Source organism: Berghia stephanieae, chromosome 7 (genome assembly GCF_034508935.2).
Source record: "Berghia stephanieae isolate SIO BIC M18660-M18661 chromosome 7, UCSD_Bste_1.3, whole genome shotgun sequence".
Classification (NCBI taxonomy): domain Eukaryota; kingdom Metazoa; phylum Mollusca; class Gastropoda; order Nudibranchia; family Aeolidiidae; genus Berghia; species Berghia stephanieae.
This window is the reverse complement of record NC_088366.1, coordinates 6,447,646-6,463,871: the sequence shown is the minus strand read 5'-3', so window position 1 is coordinate 6,463,871 and position 16,226 is coordinate 6,447,646. Positions and strand designations below refer to the sequence as shown.

General features: G+C 34.3%; 1 protein-coding gene across 1 annotated transcript in view; it reads right to left on the bottom strand.

The window, feature by feature from the left end:
* Positions 1-2,073: 2,073 nt before the first annotated feature.
* LOC144976421 (transcription factor E2F5-like) overlaps positions 2,074-16,226 on the bottom strand; it is a 15,383-nt gene continuing 1,230 nt past the window's right edge. The window contains exons 2-9 of the mRNA XM_078920710.1: positions 13,626-13,735; positions 13,051-13,212; positions 11,494-11,602; positions 8,584-8,784; positions 6,443-6,554; positions 5,347-5,430; positions 4,573-4,620; positions 2,074-3,725 (exon numbers count right to left, since the gene is read on the bottom strand). Coding sequence (XP_078776836.1) covers positions 3,604-3,725; positions 4,573-4,620; positions 5,347-5,430; positions 6,443-6,554; positions 8,584-8,784; positions 11,494-11,602; positions 13,051-13,212; positions 13,626-13,735 — 948 coding nt within the window. The 3' untranslated portion in view covers positions 2,074-3,603. The remainder of the gene's footprint in view (positions 3,726-4,572; positions 4,621-5,346; positions 5,431-6,442; positions 6,555-8,583; positions 8,785-11,493; positions 11,603-13,050; positions 13,213-13,625; positions 13,736-16,226) is intronic.

The window sequence follows — 16,226 nt, the reverse complement described above, 5'->3', positions numbered from 1 at the left end:
ATGAGAAAATTTTATCAAGGATTTATCTAAAAAAAAAAAATGAATATGGAAAGTTCAAATGAAGCACAAGACATTTTATATGTATGGCAATTTAGGGATACGAATCACAATGACTATTTCTAACTAATGTGATAAACATATTTAATCATTCAACATACTTTCATAAGTATTTTTGGAATTAACAATGATGCCCATAAAAAAACTGTCTTGAGTTATGGCAATTCACTATCATAGAAAGCAATGCTGCTCATAAAAACAGTCTGAGTTATGGCAATTCACTATCATAGAAAACTATGACGACCATAAAAAAAGTCTTGAGTTACAGTAATTCACTATCATAGAAAACAATGATGCCCATAAAAACAGTCTGAGTTACGGTAATTCACTATCATAGAAAATCTGAAAATTGAGAAAATTAAATTAAAAATTGAAATCAATTTGATTGTATACAAAGTGAAAAGTCGATGTTCTTGCAGAATTTAACAACAAACTTGCATGGTACTTTCAAGATAAAGTAACTTTTTAAATAAAAACTGTAAGTATAATCTTCTTAAATACAAATCCATCCAAAATTCAACTCAGATGACGAATGTACAATTTCCTTAACTTCTCTTGACTCGTATTCCTTTACTGTCACACACACTCCTTCAACATTCCAAAGTCATAACTAACTCTGCATCCACCATTGACAACACTGTGCGTGTTTGAATTTTTACCATAATGTTAAAGTGAATGACAGAATCAGTCAGATGGTGAAAAGGTTTGAACTGAGATATTGCCAAGTTTAGTTAGAAGGTCAATTTTTATCAAAAATGAGTTCTTGTCATAAATGATTAAATCAACCATTTTTGTACATCTTCAGGAAATATCAAAAGCTTAATTTCACTTCTGAATATTTTTTACCGCGAGTCAAGTTGAAAAAGTATGAAATTTGAGAAAAGACCATAACCTAATGAAAAATCACCTGATTGACTTCAAATAAAGATTAAAAAGCTCTAGGGAGCAAATTCTTTCAGAAAATGCAAAAAAAAATTTGTTTAAATTTGCAAATCCAAAATTTTCACCTTCCGACTGATTATGTCATGCACTAACACATATTCATTTCAACACACGTACTATAGTTCCAAGTAAACTTTTTTTTTTTTTTGTTTGTTTGTTGCTTTAGATCTCTTCCAACACAATTGAGGTTATATGAGAGACTGCTGAAACAAAAGCAATCTAACAAAAATAGTACAAACGTAAATCAAAATCATAACCTAAAGATATCATAAGCTAAATTATAAATAACCAAGAACAAACAGACAGAAGATTTACAGAAAAAAAAATATCCCCTGTCAAAAATACAATCACAAACCAAAGAAGCAGGATAGGCTAGTAAAGAGAAGAAGAAACGACATCACTATCGGATCGTACACCCATGCGAACATCATAGGTATATGATTCAAGGGTGATGCTCCCATCCAACCACCCGCAAGTAAACTTATTATTACACCTAATGAGTTAGCTAGTAAAATTGAGACACCACTCTAAGAGCCTTGTAAGGGGTAACAAATAAATAACAATGTGAAATTGAATGTAAGCTTCAATTTAATATACGAAAACAGATAAAATGGATGTTTCGGGTTTCCCCTTTATCAACAAAACAGGATGAATGAAACACTACAGATGAATGAGATAATGTGGAATGCCCGTATATTAAATTGAAGCTTACATTCAATTTCACATTCTTATTTATTTCTTCGAGCTTCGAGCAGCAACATTAATTTACATTAAGGGGCAACAATAACACCACTTTGTGTTTTTTCTGCAATCAGAACAATCACTAAAAGAACACAGTACTGGTAATACAAGAATGACATCAATATTGTTTATACATTGTTGGATATTTACATCAAATATATCAGTGCTGATGGTGACAAAAAGCAGACATACCGACTACTACATATACATATATATATATATATATATATATATATATATATATATATATATATATATATGTATACATTGTCGCCATAGATTCTCAACTTTGTGTTTATACATTTTTATGCATGCCATGTTAACGAATTTCCATTTTTTTAAATGAATAAAGTATATATTATTATTATTACTACGAAAAAATTTGTAGAATTACGACATTTTGGCTCTAATTTCAGAACTCCATGAACATTTCTGGGTCATTAAAACTTATTGAAAATAAACGTTGATACAAGAGTGCATAATTTAAAGGATTTTGATGTGTTTTCTACTCAGTGTGAGGGCAAATTGTTGACTGTAAAGTTGACTACGACGACTACAGTTTTTATCTTCTAAAAACTACGAATTTTTAGATTTTCAAGTTGGCAGGTCCGAACAAGTGCAAATGAAGGAAAAATTTTTGAAAGATTGCCTATTTTTACTGTACTGACCCCATTTTTAGAGCAAGAGAGATGATCAATTATTGTTGGAGAGTGGGAAATTGCACCCTTTAATTCCACCACACATCAATTCTCTCACTGCCAGAACATTAATTGGGGGAAAACGTAATTATTTGAAAGGATGAATATCCTTAATGTCTTTCGACAAATCTGCAGAACACCACCAGCACTGGTATTAATATATATATATATATACACCAAATCATTTGTATATATATATATATGCGTATGTGTATTGCTCTGTCTAAAATAATCATCAATATTCTGTACAACCTCGGACATTATAAAATAACAAATTTTAAAAAAAGTGAATCATAACTTGAGTTGAAACAAGTGAGCAGTTGCACTGTCGTAAAGTCTCGCATTTCCCTGTGTAAGTGCTTTGACATCACTGAACAAAACTCAGTTGTCTTGTCACTCAGTCATTCAACTCCTTGGTTTTATATGAGGCAGTTGTAATTATATACAACACAAAAGGTCGTTAATATTTGGCTGTAGATTAACCTCCCTCCCCTCCCCCCTAAAAAAGAAAAACCCAACAAATTGGAAGAGTTTAGTATCTTTTAAAAGTTGAACAATGAAAACTTATTGAAAAAAAACTGAAGGTCTGGCACCAAAAATGTAGTTGGATAATTACACCACTTTATCCATTCTTGAGAAGCTATTTCTGTTATTTATTTTAGCACCATTCCCTCTTAATTCTGTTCAATTAAACCCCAGAACGTGATTTTTTAAAAATCAACAAAAACAACAACCCAAAACTAGGTCATTTCAATACTTTTGCCAAATAGCCAATATGTTTTGGTTTTATGTTGTCGAACGTTACCCAAAAAAAATAGATTTATACACCCCCCCCCCCCCAAAAAAAAACCAACCTCTTTATCATATCCTCATACACAAGGGCAAAACTGGAGATAAAATATTCCAAGACGATGAAACATCGCACAAACCCATAAATTCCTGGAACACATTTTGTCTGAATCTGAATTCAACTCACTATGACACTGCCATTTTAATTAAAGAGTTTTTACTTTCTAATCTAGTTCTGTTTTTGGAGAATTCTACGACCCAGACAACACCTTTAGGTTATACGATATGAGTAACTATTCCATCTCTACAACTGATCAGTGACTATTCAATATTGAAATAAGTCCTATGATCGTTTACTACTAGTTGGTTAAAAATTTCAACTCAACATGGTTGCTATATCCACGTCGAAGAGATCACAGGCACCTTCCGAGTCGTCCAGATTGAAGTAGTAGTCCTGACCGCTTGGTGGAGGACTCAGGGATAACAATGGAGTGAAGCCTGGAAAGCAAGATAAATGGTCGTTGTCAGATTGGTTTATATGAAGATGATAATCAAAACAAATGTGGAAGGAGAAAATTAAGGAAATGAAAATGAGGATAATATAACGAATAAGTTCCCTGGGGAAAATGTGTTATTCGGATCTCTCTCAAAAAATAAAGAGACAACCGCTAAAGCGTCAGTCACTCGGCAGCTCTGCAAAGTGTTCGATGGTGGCTTCATTCTTTGTTCAAAAACAAAAATAGCCCCCCCCCCTTACCCCCACCCCCCCAAAAAAAATGCGGCTGTGTGGTCTAGTGGTATGACACTCGCTTTCGGATCAGAAGGGCCTGGGTTCGACCTTGCGCTCGGCGCATAGTTGAGTCCTTGGAAAAGACTCTTTATTTACTCAGGTGTAAAATGAGTACCTGGCCGTTAACAGCGTTGTCCTGTCCTACATGTTAAATGTTGCTGTTGACCAGGGACCCCTTGTAAAGCGCTTTGAGCACATTTAGTGGATATTGCGCTATATAAAAGCTCAATTTTTTTTTTTAAATAAGTAGGACTGGAACCTGGAACATCCTGGTGATGTGCAGTGTGTCTTATCCACTCAAATGCTGCCCTCTTAATGTAAATGAGTGCAAGTGGAAGAAGAGATGGAAAAGAAACTAAATAGAAGGAAAATAAAAAGGAGAGAGACAGGAAAAAGAAGAAGAAGAAGAAGAAGAAGAAGAAGAAGAAGAAGAAGAAGAAGAAGAAGAAGAAGAAGAAGAAGAAGAAGAAGAAGAAGAAGAAGAAGAAGAAGAAGAGAGGGAGAAGGAAATAAAAACCAACAAAAATGTATCCCCCCCCCCCCAATCCAACTTACTATCAGGGGCCATGAATGTATCAATGTCAAGCAATTCACTGGATAGATCTGGAGAAGCAAGAAAAAAAGGTACAATGAATCAGCATAAGTTGTGGTTCTTAAGTATCCAAACCCCAATCAGAATTCAAAACCAAACTGGCCTTACAAAATCTTCAATGAGACCAACTTTTAACACGTGTTAAAAACATGACTGTATTAGACCAAAATTATTTTGTTCAATTAAAAGATATGAAACAAAATTCATCTGAGATTGTGCGGCTATGTGGTCTAGTGGTATGACACTCGCTTTCGGATCGGAAGGTCCTGGGTTCGAGCCTTGCGCTCGGCGCATAGTTGAGACCTTGGAAAAGGCTCTTTACTCACATTCTCTCACCGTACTCAGGTGTAAAATGAGTACCTGGCTGTTAACAGCATTGTCTTTGTCCGAAAAATTGCAATATTGCCTAACAGGCGTAATGTCCCGTCCTACATGTTAAATGTTGCTGTTGACCATGGACCCCTTGTAAAGCGCTTTGAGCACATTTAGTGGATATGGCGCTATATAAAGCTCAATTTAAAAAAAAAAATTTTTTCAGCTAAATATAATATTGTATATTTACTATTTAAAAAATGATAACAAAAGAAAGATTATTTCCTTCTTAAATTGTGATGTAAAGTCTGAATCCGCAGGAAAAATTTTTAATTTTGCCAGTTTTGGGGTATCCAGAAATTGAATAAAATTAATGTGGCAGGTCTAAAATGGTTGGTCATATTAAGTGATAGGACAATACTTACCAATGTCTGTCCTTGACGGGTCAAAAAGCAAGTCTGGATTCAACATATCAACACTGGGACCGGTGTCGGAGGAGGAAGTGGATGCTGGAAATAAAGGACAAGAAATCTTAAAATAGGAAAAAAGTAAGGGACTGGAAGATCAAAAATATGAAATAATATTACAATAATATTTTTTTTTTTTAAATACCCTCTAAATCATCAAGGGAAATAATCAAGAAAAAGAAAGAAAGAAAAGGAATTTCAAAAGGTTGTCCTCAGAGTTATCCTATTTTCTAAAAGCGTGAAACGGAAGATTGAATAGTGCAAGTACTTTCAACAAGATCTAACAGACCCAGCAACCCAATCACAGAAGGGTGGGCAGATTGATCAGAAAAAAATCTTGACTGCACCTGGGATCAATCTCAGTCCCATTCCACGTGAAGCGAGTGCTCTACCAACTGAGCTATCAGGACCTCCAACGTTAAAAAGACCCTGTATAATTTATTAATTTTCTTTATGGGAAAATCTTGAGATAAGATGGGAATTAGCAGCTCTGACAAATGTATGAGAAAAATATTGGTGAAAACTGGCATCATATAAATAACTGAAATGACAACTATAGTACTACTAAATCATTCATTCAGAAACACTGTAGTTGGTGCACGACATGTGTGTATCATTGCATCAAATGTATCATCAACATTATCATTCACATAACATATTTTCAAAATATTCGTACTAAATCCTTTGGAATCGTATCCGCGTATTTGGGTCCAAAAATCGTACTAAAATACGCAAAATCGTACTGGTTGGCAGGTCTGGCTCTGTCTTGAGCCAGAAAAGAGCTCTATATAATGTCTTTTTCTATTTTTTTTTTTTCTTTCTAAAAAGCTCTTCAAGATATTTTTCTTTCATACTTTTATAGTCCATCATTGTTTCTGGCAGTCTAATATTTTCACTATGCTCAAATTTCTACATGAAATGGTCATCATGGCACCACACCTAAACGATTTCAAGGCCGGACTGACACGGGCCAGCACCCAATGAGGACGCCGCTGAAATACAACCAGACCATTGGTTTTTTCAGCGCCAACCATACAGATACAGATACACTTACGTTGACTGAGAAGTGTGTCTGTAGATTTCCTGGGAGAAGACCGGGTGGCCATACGTGTGCTGGGAGGGACCTCGACCTGAGATTGTTTTAGCGGAGACTTAATTGGAGATCTCTGTAAATATTTTTAAAATGATAAGTTAAAGTTGAAATTTCCAATATATAAATAATAAATTTCCAACATATAAAAAATAACTTGGAAGGATCTGGTTTGATATTCCAGAAGAAAATAAATAGAAACAGTCAAATGGGGAATTTCCAGGGATTCACTGTGCTCAATGCACTTCACATCTCATTCATCTATCCCTCAAGCAGGTCATATGACACTTTATTTCCATTTCATATAGAACCAATCGCCTGTTAGCAGACTTGCCAAATTGAAAACTTCAAATTTAGTAATTTTAATGTCAATTTTTAGTACTTTGACAAGGAAATTCGTAATTTCTGAAATTGTGTATGAACAACCACAATATTATTTTTATTATTATTATCATCATTATTATAGTAGTAGTAATAGTAGTAATAGTAGTAGTAGTAGTAGTAGTAGTAGTAGTAGTAGTAGTAGTAGTAGTAGTAGTAGTAGTAGTAGTAGTAGTAGTAGTAGTAGTAGTTCTTCTTCTTATCATTTAAGTATTACTAAGAATTAAAAATTCATAATTTTCCATAAAATTTCGTATTTGGCCATGAAATTTGTCTAAAATTCGTAAAACTACGAAAAACTCGTAAGATTCGGCATGTATGTGTTGGGCATCCTTTTGGTATTAATACTCTTACAATATCCATAACTGTTTTAAGTACCTTACCCAAGAACACAACGACATAGGAAGAATTTTCCACAACACTGTCACCAATCTGGCTACTGATCATGCTTAACATTTGAACCACCTAACCAAGTAAATGAGATTTTATAACACGCTGAGTTGTTTTAATCAAATGACAATTTAAGCAAGTTGTCTTGTCAAATTGAAAAAGAAAGAATGAAAAAATGTTTTTTAAAGTATTTTGTTTGGATATCGCCACAATTTTTAGTAATCTAAACTCTCCTTACCGATCATTTTCAGTATTTTCCCAAAATGACTGGCTTAACCAGCAGAAAAATTGATTTTTAAAAAACTCAATCAAGCTCTCTAGAAAACAACTTTATGTTCTTAATAATTAAACAACGATTATTCTTCAAAAATGTATTTTGTGTCGTAACAAATGTGACGCTTTTGCTGCAGGTGTTAAGGAGAGGGTTAAAGTTTGCTAACTAACTGTAGAAAAGTCATCACATTTGTTGCAATACAATCAACATCTTTCATATTCAGGACTTTTTTGAAAAGGAATTGTTAAAAAATAAAAAAATGAAGAGAAATATTTGTTACCACGATTAGAATATTACATCCCGTTTCAGAAATTTTTTGTTTTTTCCCTGGACATAATTATAAATAACATGTAACTATTGCCTTTGAGTCCCGAGAAAAAAAAATTATATGTGTCAGTGCATGACGTAATCAGTCGGAAGACGAAAATTTTGGATTTGAATTTATTTGCATTTTCTGAAAAAAAATATGTTCCCCAGGGCATTTTAATCTTTATCTGAAGTAAATCGGGTGATTTTCCATGAAGTTATGATCAGATGTATGCGAAAGGTACCCCGCAACTTTTCTCAATTTCATACTTTTTCAACTTGACAAGCTGTAAAAAAATATCTAGAAGTGAAATTAAGCTTAGGTATTTCCCGAAGATGTACAAAAAGAGTTGATTTAATCACTTATGACAAGAACTCATTTTTGATAAAAATTGACCTCCCAAGTTTACTTGGCAATATCTCAGTTCAAACCTTTTCACCATCCGACTGATTATGTCATTCACTGTAACATATCGTTTTTGTATTTGGTATGCATGAAAGTTGAATATCATCATTTTTGCCAGAAACAGCCAACAACCTGATGCTGCGTTGACACCATAATGCAAAACAAATATTTTCCAGCAAAATAAAATCCAAATTTTTTAAAAATTCAGCATTTGCCGGAAAGGCATGATGTCCCAATCTCAAAATGCCACAGTTCCGTATAACTGTCATGCATGACCTTTGGGAAACGTCATTTCTGGAATAAATCACGAATTCAGTGAATAGGAGAGTCAAAATGAATTTCACCAACCTTTCCCTGTGTGACTGCGTTGCCTTGTTTGCTGGGGTCTGGGTTCTTATTCTGTGATGTTTCGGGCATCTTTGCTTTGGCAGGGGGTACCTGTACAACAACGGGTTCTGATTCGTCTGTGTCCTTGTTGACCAATAGAACATTGATGGGACCTGATTGGCTCTTTAAATGGACCTGGTAATTTTTCTTCTGATTGGGACCCTAAGGGTAAAAAATAAATAAAAATAAATAAAATCATCCAATTTATGAATTTGCAAACGGTGATTTTGTTGTATGATATAACTTGTGTCTTGCTGGTGGGGATGCAAACCTGAGTCCTTGGAAAAGACTCTTCTAAGTGGCATTTGATTAAACTCAGGGCAAAACAAGTACATGGCTGGTAACAGTCATGTCATGTCTGTGTCATAAACAAAATATAATAGCACCTCATCTTTTCCTACTTGTTAAGTGTTGCTGTTGGCTTGGGACCCCCTTGTAAAGAGCATTGAACATAAATTGGCTTTTTAAAAAAAAAGACAAAAAAACATAAGCTAACTCTAATTTTCTTTTACTTCGTATCGTATCGTATCATTTAAGAGCTTATAGGTTCTAAAAACCTTTAAATGCTCTGTGTAAGTTTTATCAATTATATAATTAGTATACAAGGTCAATTAATTGATAATATTGAGAATTAAATTTCTAATACAGAAATAGTGTCATATTCACTATTCGTAGTATAATATAATAATAATAATAATAATGCTGAAAACTTATATAGCGCTATAACTCCGAGACACCAGACTCTAAGCGCTTAAATTACAAATTACTTTGGCTGAAACATACTCATTCACACACACAAGCACACACACACACACACACACAACAACACAACACACAACACAAACCAAACCTATCTTGCTTCTCATACCATCTACTAAAATCGAAACAAATATGTTTTAAGCGAACGTTTAAAAATAGACAAAGATTCTTTTTCACGAATGCTCTGCGGTAAGGCGTTCCAAATAGAGGGTCCGAAATGAGAAATGGATCTCATTCCAGCATTTTTCCGAATTCGAGGGACAACTAGTTTTGTGGAATCACTGGCCGAACGTAAGGGGCGGGGTTTTGAATATCTTTCAATTAGTTCTGAAAGGTAGGAAGGGGCAGTACCTTCAAGACAACGATACACTAAAACACAAGCTTTGAATTTAATTCTTTTCTCAACAGGCAGCCAATGCAGGTCATGAAGTAGAGGTCCGGCAGAGTCGCACCTACGCTTCATAAATACTAGTCTGGCAGCGCTGTTTTGGACAATCTGAAGACGTTTCAGATTGTATTGCGAAACGCCAAACAACAGAGCATTACAATAATCCAATTTCGATAGTACGAGGGACACAACCAGGTGCTTGGTCACATCCTCAGATATGAACCGTCTAATGGAAGCAATCTTTTTTAGTTGGAAAAAGAGAGATCTAACCAAATTATTAACCTGATGCTCCATCGACAGTCCAGAGTCTAAGAATGTGCCAAGGTTTTTCACTTTGTCAACAATTTGAATAGAGGCATCCCCCAACTTCAAATCTGTTTCACTTTTCCACTTCCTGTTCCCCACATACAGCACCTCCGTCTTATCATCATTCAGTTTCAGTCTGTTCTCATTCATCCATTTCTTAACACTTTGGATACAATTTTTACTATTGGCTGATACTTCTTGTAAATTTCTCATATTGGAAACGCAGTACAATTGCGTATCATCAGCGTATTGATGGTAAGACAGACCAAAACTTCTGATGATTTTAGACAGAGGGCCAACGTACAAAACAAAAAGAACGGGTCCAAGTACTGAACCCTGGGGAACCCCACAATCAAGAAAGATTTCCTCCGATCTATATTCATATACTCTATTTAAATTCATTTGCTTGTGATTTGACTATTATTATTTTTAATATTCTCAGCTTGGGTCACCGTTTGTCTCTGTAATAGTTTGAAAGACCCGATGATTTATAAATTTTCATATATAAAATCAGTCATTTTCCAAATTTCAGGAAAAGGGGGGAAAATAATATCTCAACTATGATCAGACTTTTTCAGAGACAAAACTTGGGAATTTTCCTTTTGTAAATCCGGGATTTAAATGAAGATATGAAATTGATGATGAAAGTGTTGGTGTAGATGATCATGCTAGATTTTCTAGAATTTAACCAAAAAAGAAATTTAAAAAATAAAAAAAAATTTAAAAGAAGAGAAAGACAGAACTGGGAAAATTACCGAAAATTGACAGGTCTGTAAGTGTAAGATGCAATGATAACATAAAAATGTCAGAGATCAATTCCAAGTAAGTATTTATTTTAAAAGAATAAAAAAACACTGAAAAGAAAAGCAGATTATGTGTATTCCCTTCAGCTAAAGGTTCCATTAAGGATTATAGAGTAAAACCCAAGTTGTCTCATTCCAGGACAAGAACAGAGAACAGTGGGAAAAGAAAAATTTTTTGAGTGAAAGAAAAGTGAGACAGAGTAGACCTCTTCAGCTGGTAAGGGTAAATCAAACCAAGAGCAGGGCTGCCAATTTAACGTTTTAAATGCCAAATTACAAAATCTTATTTGATAAGATGCTTTTTACAAAAATACATCAAAGTGAATTTTCAAAAATAAACAAGTACCTATTCATTGCAGTGGGATAAGAGTAATGTATTGAACATGCTTTTTCGAGGGAAAAAATGACGCCTTGAAGTAGTTGCCTTTCTTCAGGCCATTTTACATTTTTCTATGACTTTTTAGGCTATTTTTGCAACATTAATCTGGCAACCGCGATCAAGAGACATGACAATCCTCAAGTAACGATAATTTTCATACTATTTTCTTACCTTTTCAGGAATTGGCACCTCGAGTTGTTGAGTGCCAGATGGTGCCTTTTCATACTATTTCTTACCTTTTCAGGAATTGGCACCTCGAGTTGAGTGCCAGATGGTGCCTGCACAGCCAGCAGCGTGTCCCCCTTGAAGCAATGACAAATGTCTTCATGTGTCACATATGCTAACCTGAAAATTAAAAAAAAAAAAATAATAAATAAATAAATAAATAAAAGTAGTAAAACCAAAGCTAGAGGTGCCTAAATGAGCCAATAAAATGGAGATAAAAAATATAAAGTGAGTAGATGTGACTCATATATAAGGGAACAACACAAAACAAACAACGTTTCGGCCCTTGGCCTTCGTCAGGAGACAGTAAACAAAAACACAAACAAATATGTAAATTTACAAAATATCACATTTTGTCATTTGACAAAATGAGATATTTTGTAAATTTACATATTTGTTTGTGTTTGTGTTTTCTGTCTCCTGACGAAGGCCAAGGGCCGAAACGTTGTTTGTTTTGTGTTGTTCCCTTATATATGAGTCACATCTACTCACTTTATATTTTTTATCTCCAATAAATAAGAGGTAATCATTCAGAGGCAAATGGAACACGTAGCCAGAGTTTATCCCAAACATTAAATGGAAAGTATAGAAAGAAAATTGATTGTGTGACCCTTTCGTTAGAATTCTAGTGTATTGTTAAAACTAAATATCTTCCCAAACAGATGTAACAGAACCAGCGACCCTATCAGTACTGGCTAAACACAGGAAGAGGAAACTAAGCAGAAATCTGTCAATGCTGAAAAATATGCAAAATTCCATCCTTGTCTCTCTTATCTCTCCGTTCACATCATCTATATAAACTGAACAGCTTTCACCAATACAGTAAGAACTGCAGCTACAGTTCAAATCAGGCTGTAACTATTCTCATGATAAAAACAGTAAGATATGAAGACAGATAAAAACAAAACCAACCCTCCCCGTTAAGCTTTAAAATCTGTTTGTTTTTATGTTTTTAAGAGTTTTACAGCGCTTGCAACACATTATAAAGTCATATCAGCACCAGTAAAAAAGGAAGAAATGGGATAGTACTAGTTCCAGAATTACAATAAAAGGTGATACAAGGGGGAATAGGTTCAAATAGGAATCAGATGTACACTATCAAAGTACTTGGTTTGAGATCAGCTAAAAGTCTCATCCTGACACAAGCACAGGTCCCCACTAAGAGGAACACCCTCTAATAATAATATGTAAACAAAACATAATACAGTGCATAACAAAGAGATGATTTACAAGACAAAAAAATATCATCTCCCCAAACTCTTGCTATACATTTGAATGTTTCCCTCTCAAGCCAGGGTATCCGACCAAGGCCAGGACAAAACCAAGTAATCTCATCTCAAGACAAAGACAGAAAGCATGTTGAAAAACAGATATAGGGGGATAGAAGACACAGTAAGTGCCTCCCTGCCCAGTATGGGAGGTTAGGAACCCCACCCAGGGCTTTAAAATCTAAATGCAAAGCATGATGACATATATTTGTGAGCGAAAACATATTGGCAAGAATAAACTTATAACTAATAAAGTTACATTACTCTCATCATTTGAGATAGTTCTTGAACGCACCGCACCTGGTATTACAGACTTCATCTGTGACATTCTTGATGCTCTGCTGCACCCACTGTTTGTGTTTCTCCAACTCCATCTCCTGTTCACGGAGATCTGCCAGATCATTCTTCAAGCTCATAAGACGGTCAGAGATGTCTCTGGAATTGCTACCTGGACCAGAACCTCTGAAAAATCAGAAAAAGTATTAAAAATCACACAAATTAATTCAGACCTGCCCAAGTTTCAGAGACAAAATTCAGGAAAATTCTTGAGAAAATCTGGGAGTTAGATGAAGATATGGTAATGATGATGATTTTTTTTTTTGATCTGGAAAATGGCCAGAAATTAAATCAGTGAAATCTTGGATGAGAGCATATATCAGGAATTTACAGACGAAATCGAGTACTATCAGGTCTTTAAATCGTGAGTGGGAATTGAAAATCATGGACAAAATAGACTGGAAAAATCTGCCTCAGCTCTAGGCTCTACCTGAACAAGAGAACAATTTCCAATTTTTAGCATGCAAGCACAAAACACTATAATCACACTTAAGTTTGCTTTGAAGATAAACATAGGGCTATCATCAATTTTCACTTACTTCCACTGAATACTGTTTTTGGATTTCTTTTCAATAAGACCGATTCCTTCTAATACATTTGTGATGTCATAAATTCTGCGCTTCTGTCTAACTGCCAATTGATCCGCTGCCTGGAGAAAAAAAAAAAAAAGAAGGAAAAATGCATTGAAATTAATGATTGAACAGAATAATCTCATTACAATCACATGACTTCAAGTCAAACTGATCCATATATAGATGTGAAAGGTATGGAGACTAAGTAAGAGACAATGAGCCTAAGATTTTAAAAAAATACCCCCCCCCCCCTTTTTTTAAAAAAAAAACTAAATAACACTAGGGCCAACTCCTTGAACTGAACTTCCAAATCAAAAGAAAGAACACCAGTGTCTTTCACACAATAATGAAAGAAAGACAGACACAAGTCATTTCAAGCGCTTTGTTTATGAAGCACATTTATTTAACAGTGAAAATAAATCTAAAGAGGAGACAGGTAGTAGGTACCAGAGTGGTACCCCCTAAAATACAATCCGGAGTCATATCCCTGTAAAATATCAATTTTTAAAAAGTTTAGAAGAATCTCCTTAATACTTCACAAGTCTCAACTTTGAACTTTGAACGAACTTTTTGATGTAAAAAATGTCCTCATTCAAAATATCAGAGAAAATAATCTAGCTCAGACTCAGATGTGGTCTGAGTCTGAGATAATCCGTTTGTTGCTTTAAAGAGGGAACGTCTGAAGCATTGGCATGAACCCACAAGAATAACAAAACGAAACAAAACACTCTACTTATTATGAATGAATTACACCCCAAGCCTTGGGCCAAGGACAACTAGAGTCCATGTTACACCCATTACTGTGATTTGGCACAATTCACTGTGATTATCCTGAGATACCTGTCTGGGGATAATGAAAATTTGTTATCCCCAGACACCTGTCTGGGGATAACGATATTTCGTTATCGCCAGACACATATTTGAAACTCCGCTCTTTTAAACAATTATCCACATTCCAGAATATGGAATGTTTCCAAATGCACATAGAAATAAGGAAAGTTAATAAAATATCTATAAAAACATAAAATTAACCAACATTAAATCAGTTGTTACTACATATACACAATATGCGTCGACTTCGAAGTGGGTGTCATGGCCGAATGGTTTAGTTGTCTGCCCTGGAAGTTTGACCATAATCGACGTTGTGGGTTCAAATCCTGGTAACGTCAGTTTTTTTTTGTTTTTTTTTTTTAATTCCGTCTTCTTTTTACAGAACGTTGAAAGGGATAAATGTCCCATCCATCCTCCCCCCACCTCTTTTTTTTTTATTATTAAACTCTCTCTCTCTTGTTTTTTTCTAGTTTCTAGCAAATAAATTCGTCCCCACTCCGATCTCAAATAGTGTCTAAAAAGAATAAATAATTAAAAAGCAAACAAACAGAAATATTCAGAGAGCGACCAAATGGTCAGATAGAGGAGAAAAAAAAAACAATAATTGTTTTAAAAATAAAAACAATAATTGTTTTAAAAATAAAAACAATTTAAGAAATTCATGCTCAGAAACGGAACATTTACATAAAGGTTTAGCAAACAAAAAACTCTAAGGTTTGGGTCAAAATATAAAAAAGAAAAAAGAAAAAGAGAGATTTCCCTCGGAGCAGGGAATAGTGTTAACAATAATAATAATAATAATAATAATAATAATAATAATAATAATAATAATAATTATAATAATAATAATAATAATAATAATAATAATAATAATAATAGTATGATAATAAGAGTATTAATAATCAAAATAATACTATTATTGATAATAATATAATAATGATTATGATGGTAATAGTAATAATAATAACAAATATTACAATTATTATTATTATTATTATTATTATTATTATTATCATTGACCAAAACAAAAAAAAAACAATAATAGATCGAGAGCAAATTAAATAATGAAATAATATTATCGGAGAAATAAAAAATTCAACTGATTAAAAAAAAACTCTTGCTCGGAACTCGGAACAAAAGTGAAAACAATGAAAATCAATTGGGAAGAAAGAAAGAAAAGTAAAAAAAAAAAAAAAAAATGAGTGGGGGGGGGGGGGGGGGGGGGGGGGGGGGGGGGGGGCGGGGGGTCGCGCGACTGGGTCGAATCTGTGCAGCTAAAAGGAGTAAAATGAAAGGTGGCCTTACCCACTGAGCTGCCTATCCACACCGCTATCGGAATATTTTAAATTCATATATGAGCTAAACTTATTTCCACCATTTTTGATTCCTTGTTTTGGTAGTTATTTTCATCTCTGATTCGAATAAAAATATGTTGTTGGATCTAGTTTTGTGGACGTGTGATACTAAATTGTATTGTCTTGTGCGAAGCAGACAGGAAAATAACAGGTGTGGGTTTTGGGCTTTGGGCGAACAACACCATGGCCTAGGAATTCGTCCGCGACATAAAAATTATTCCCGGTCGTCCCCAAAATTGTGGCCAGAATGAGCAAATTATAGAAACAAGAGATGATCAATAAAGTTAACAGGTAGGTTGGTAATGAAAATTTAAATGGTTGGTGGACTATGAACAGATTTGATGATTAACAACTTTCTTCCTGGTTGAAAATAAAAAGTCGA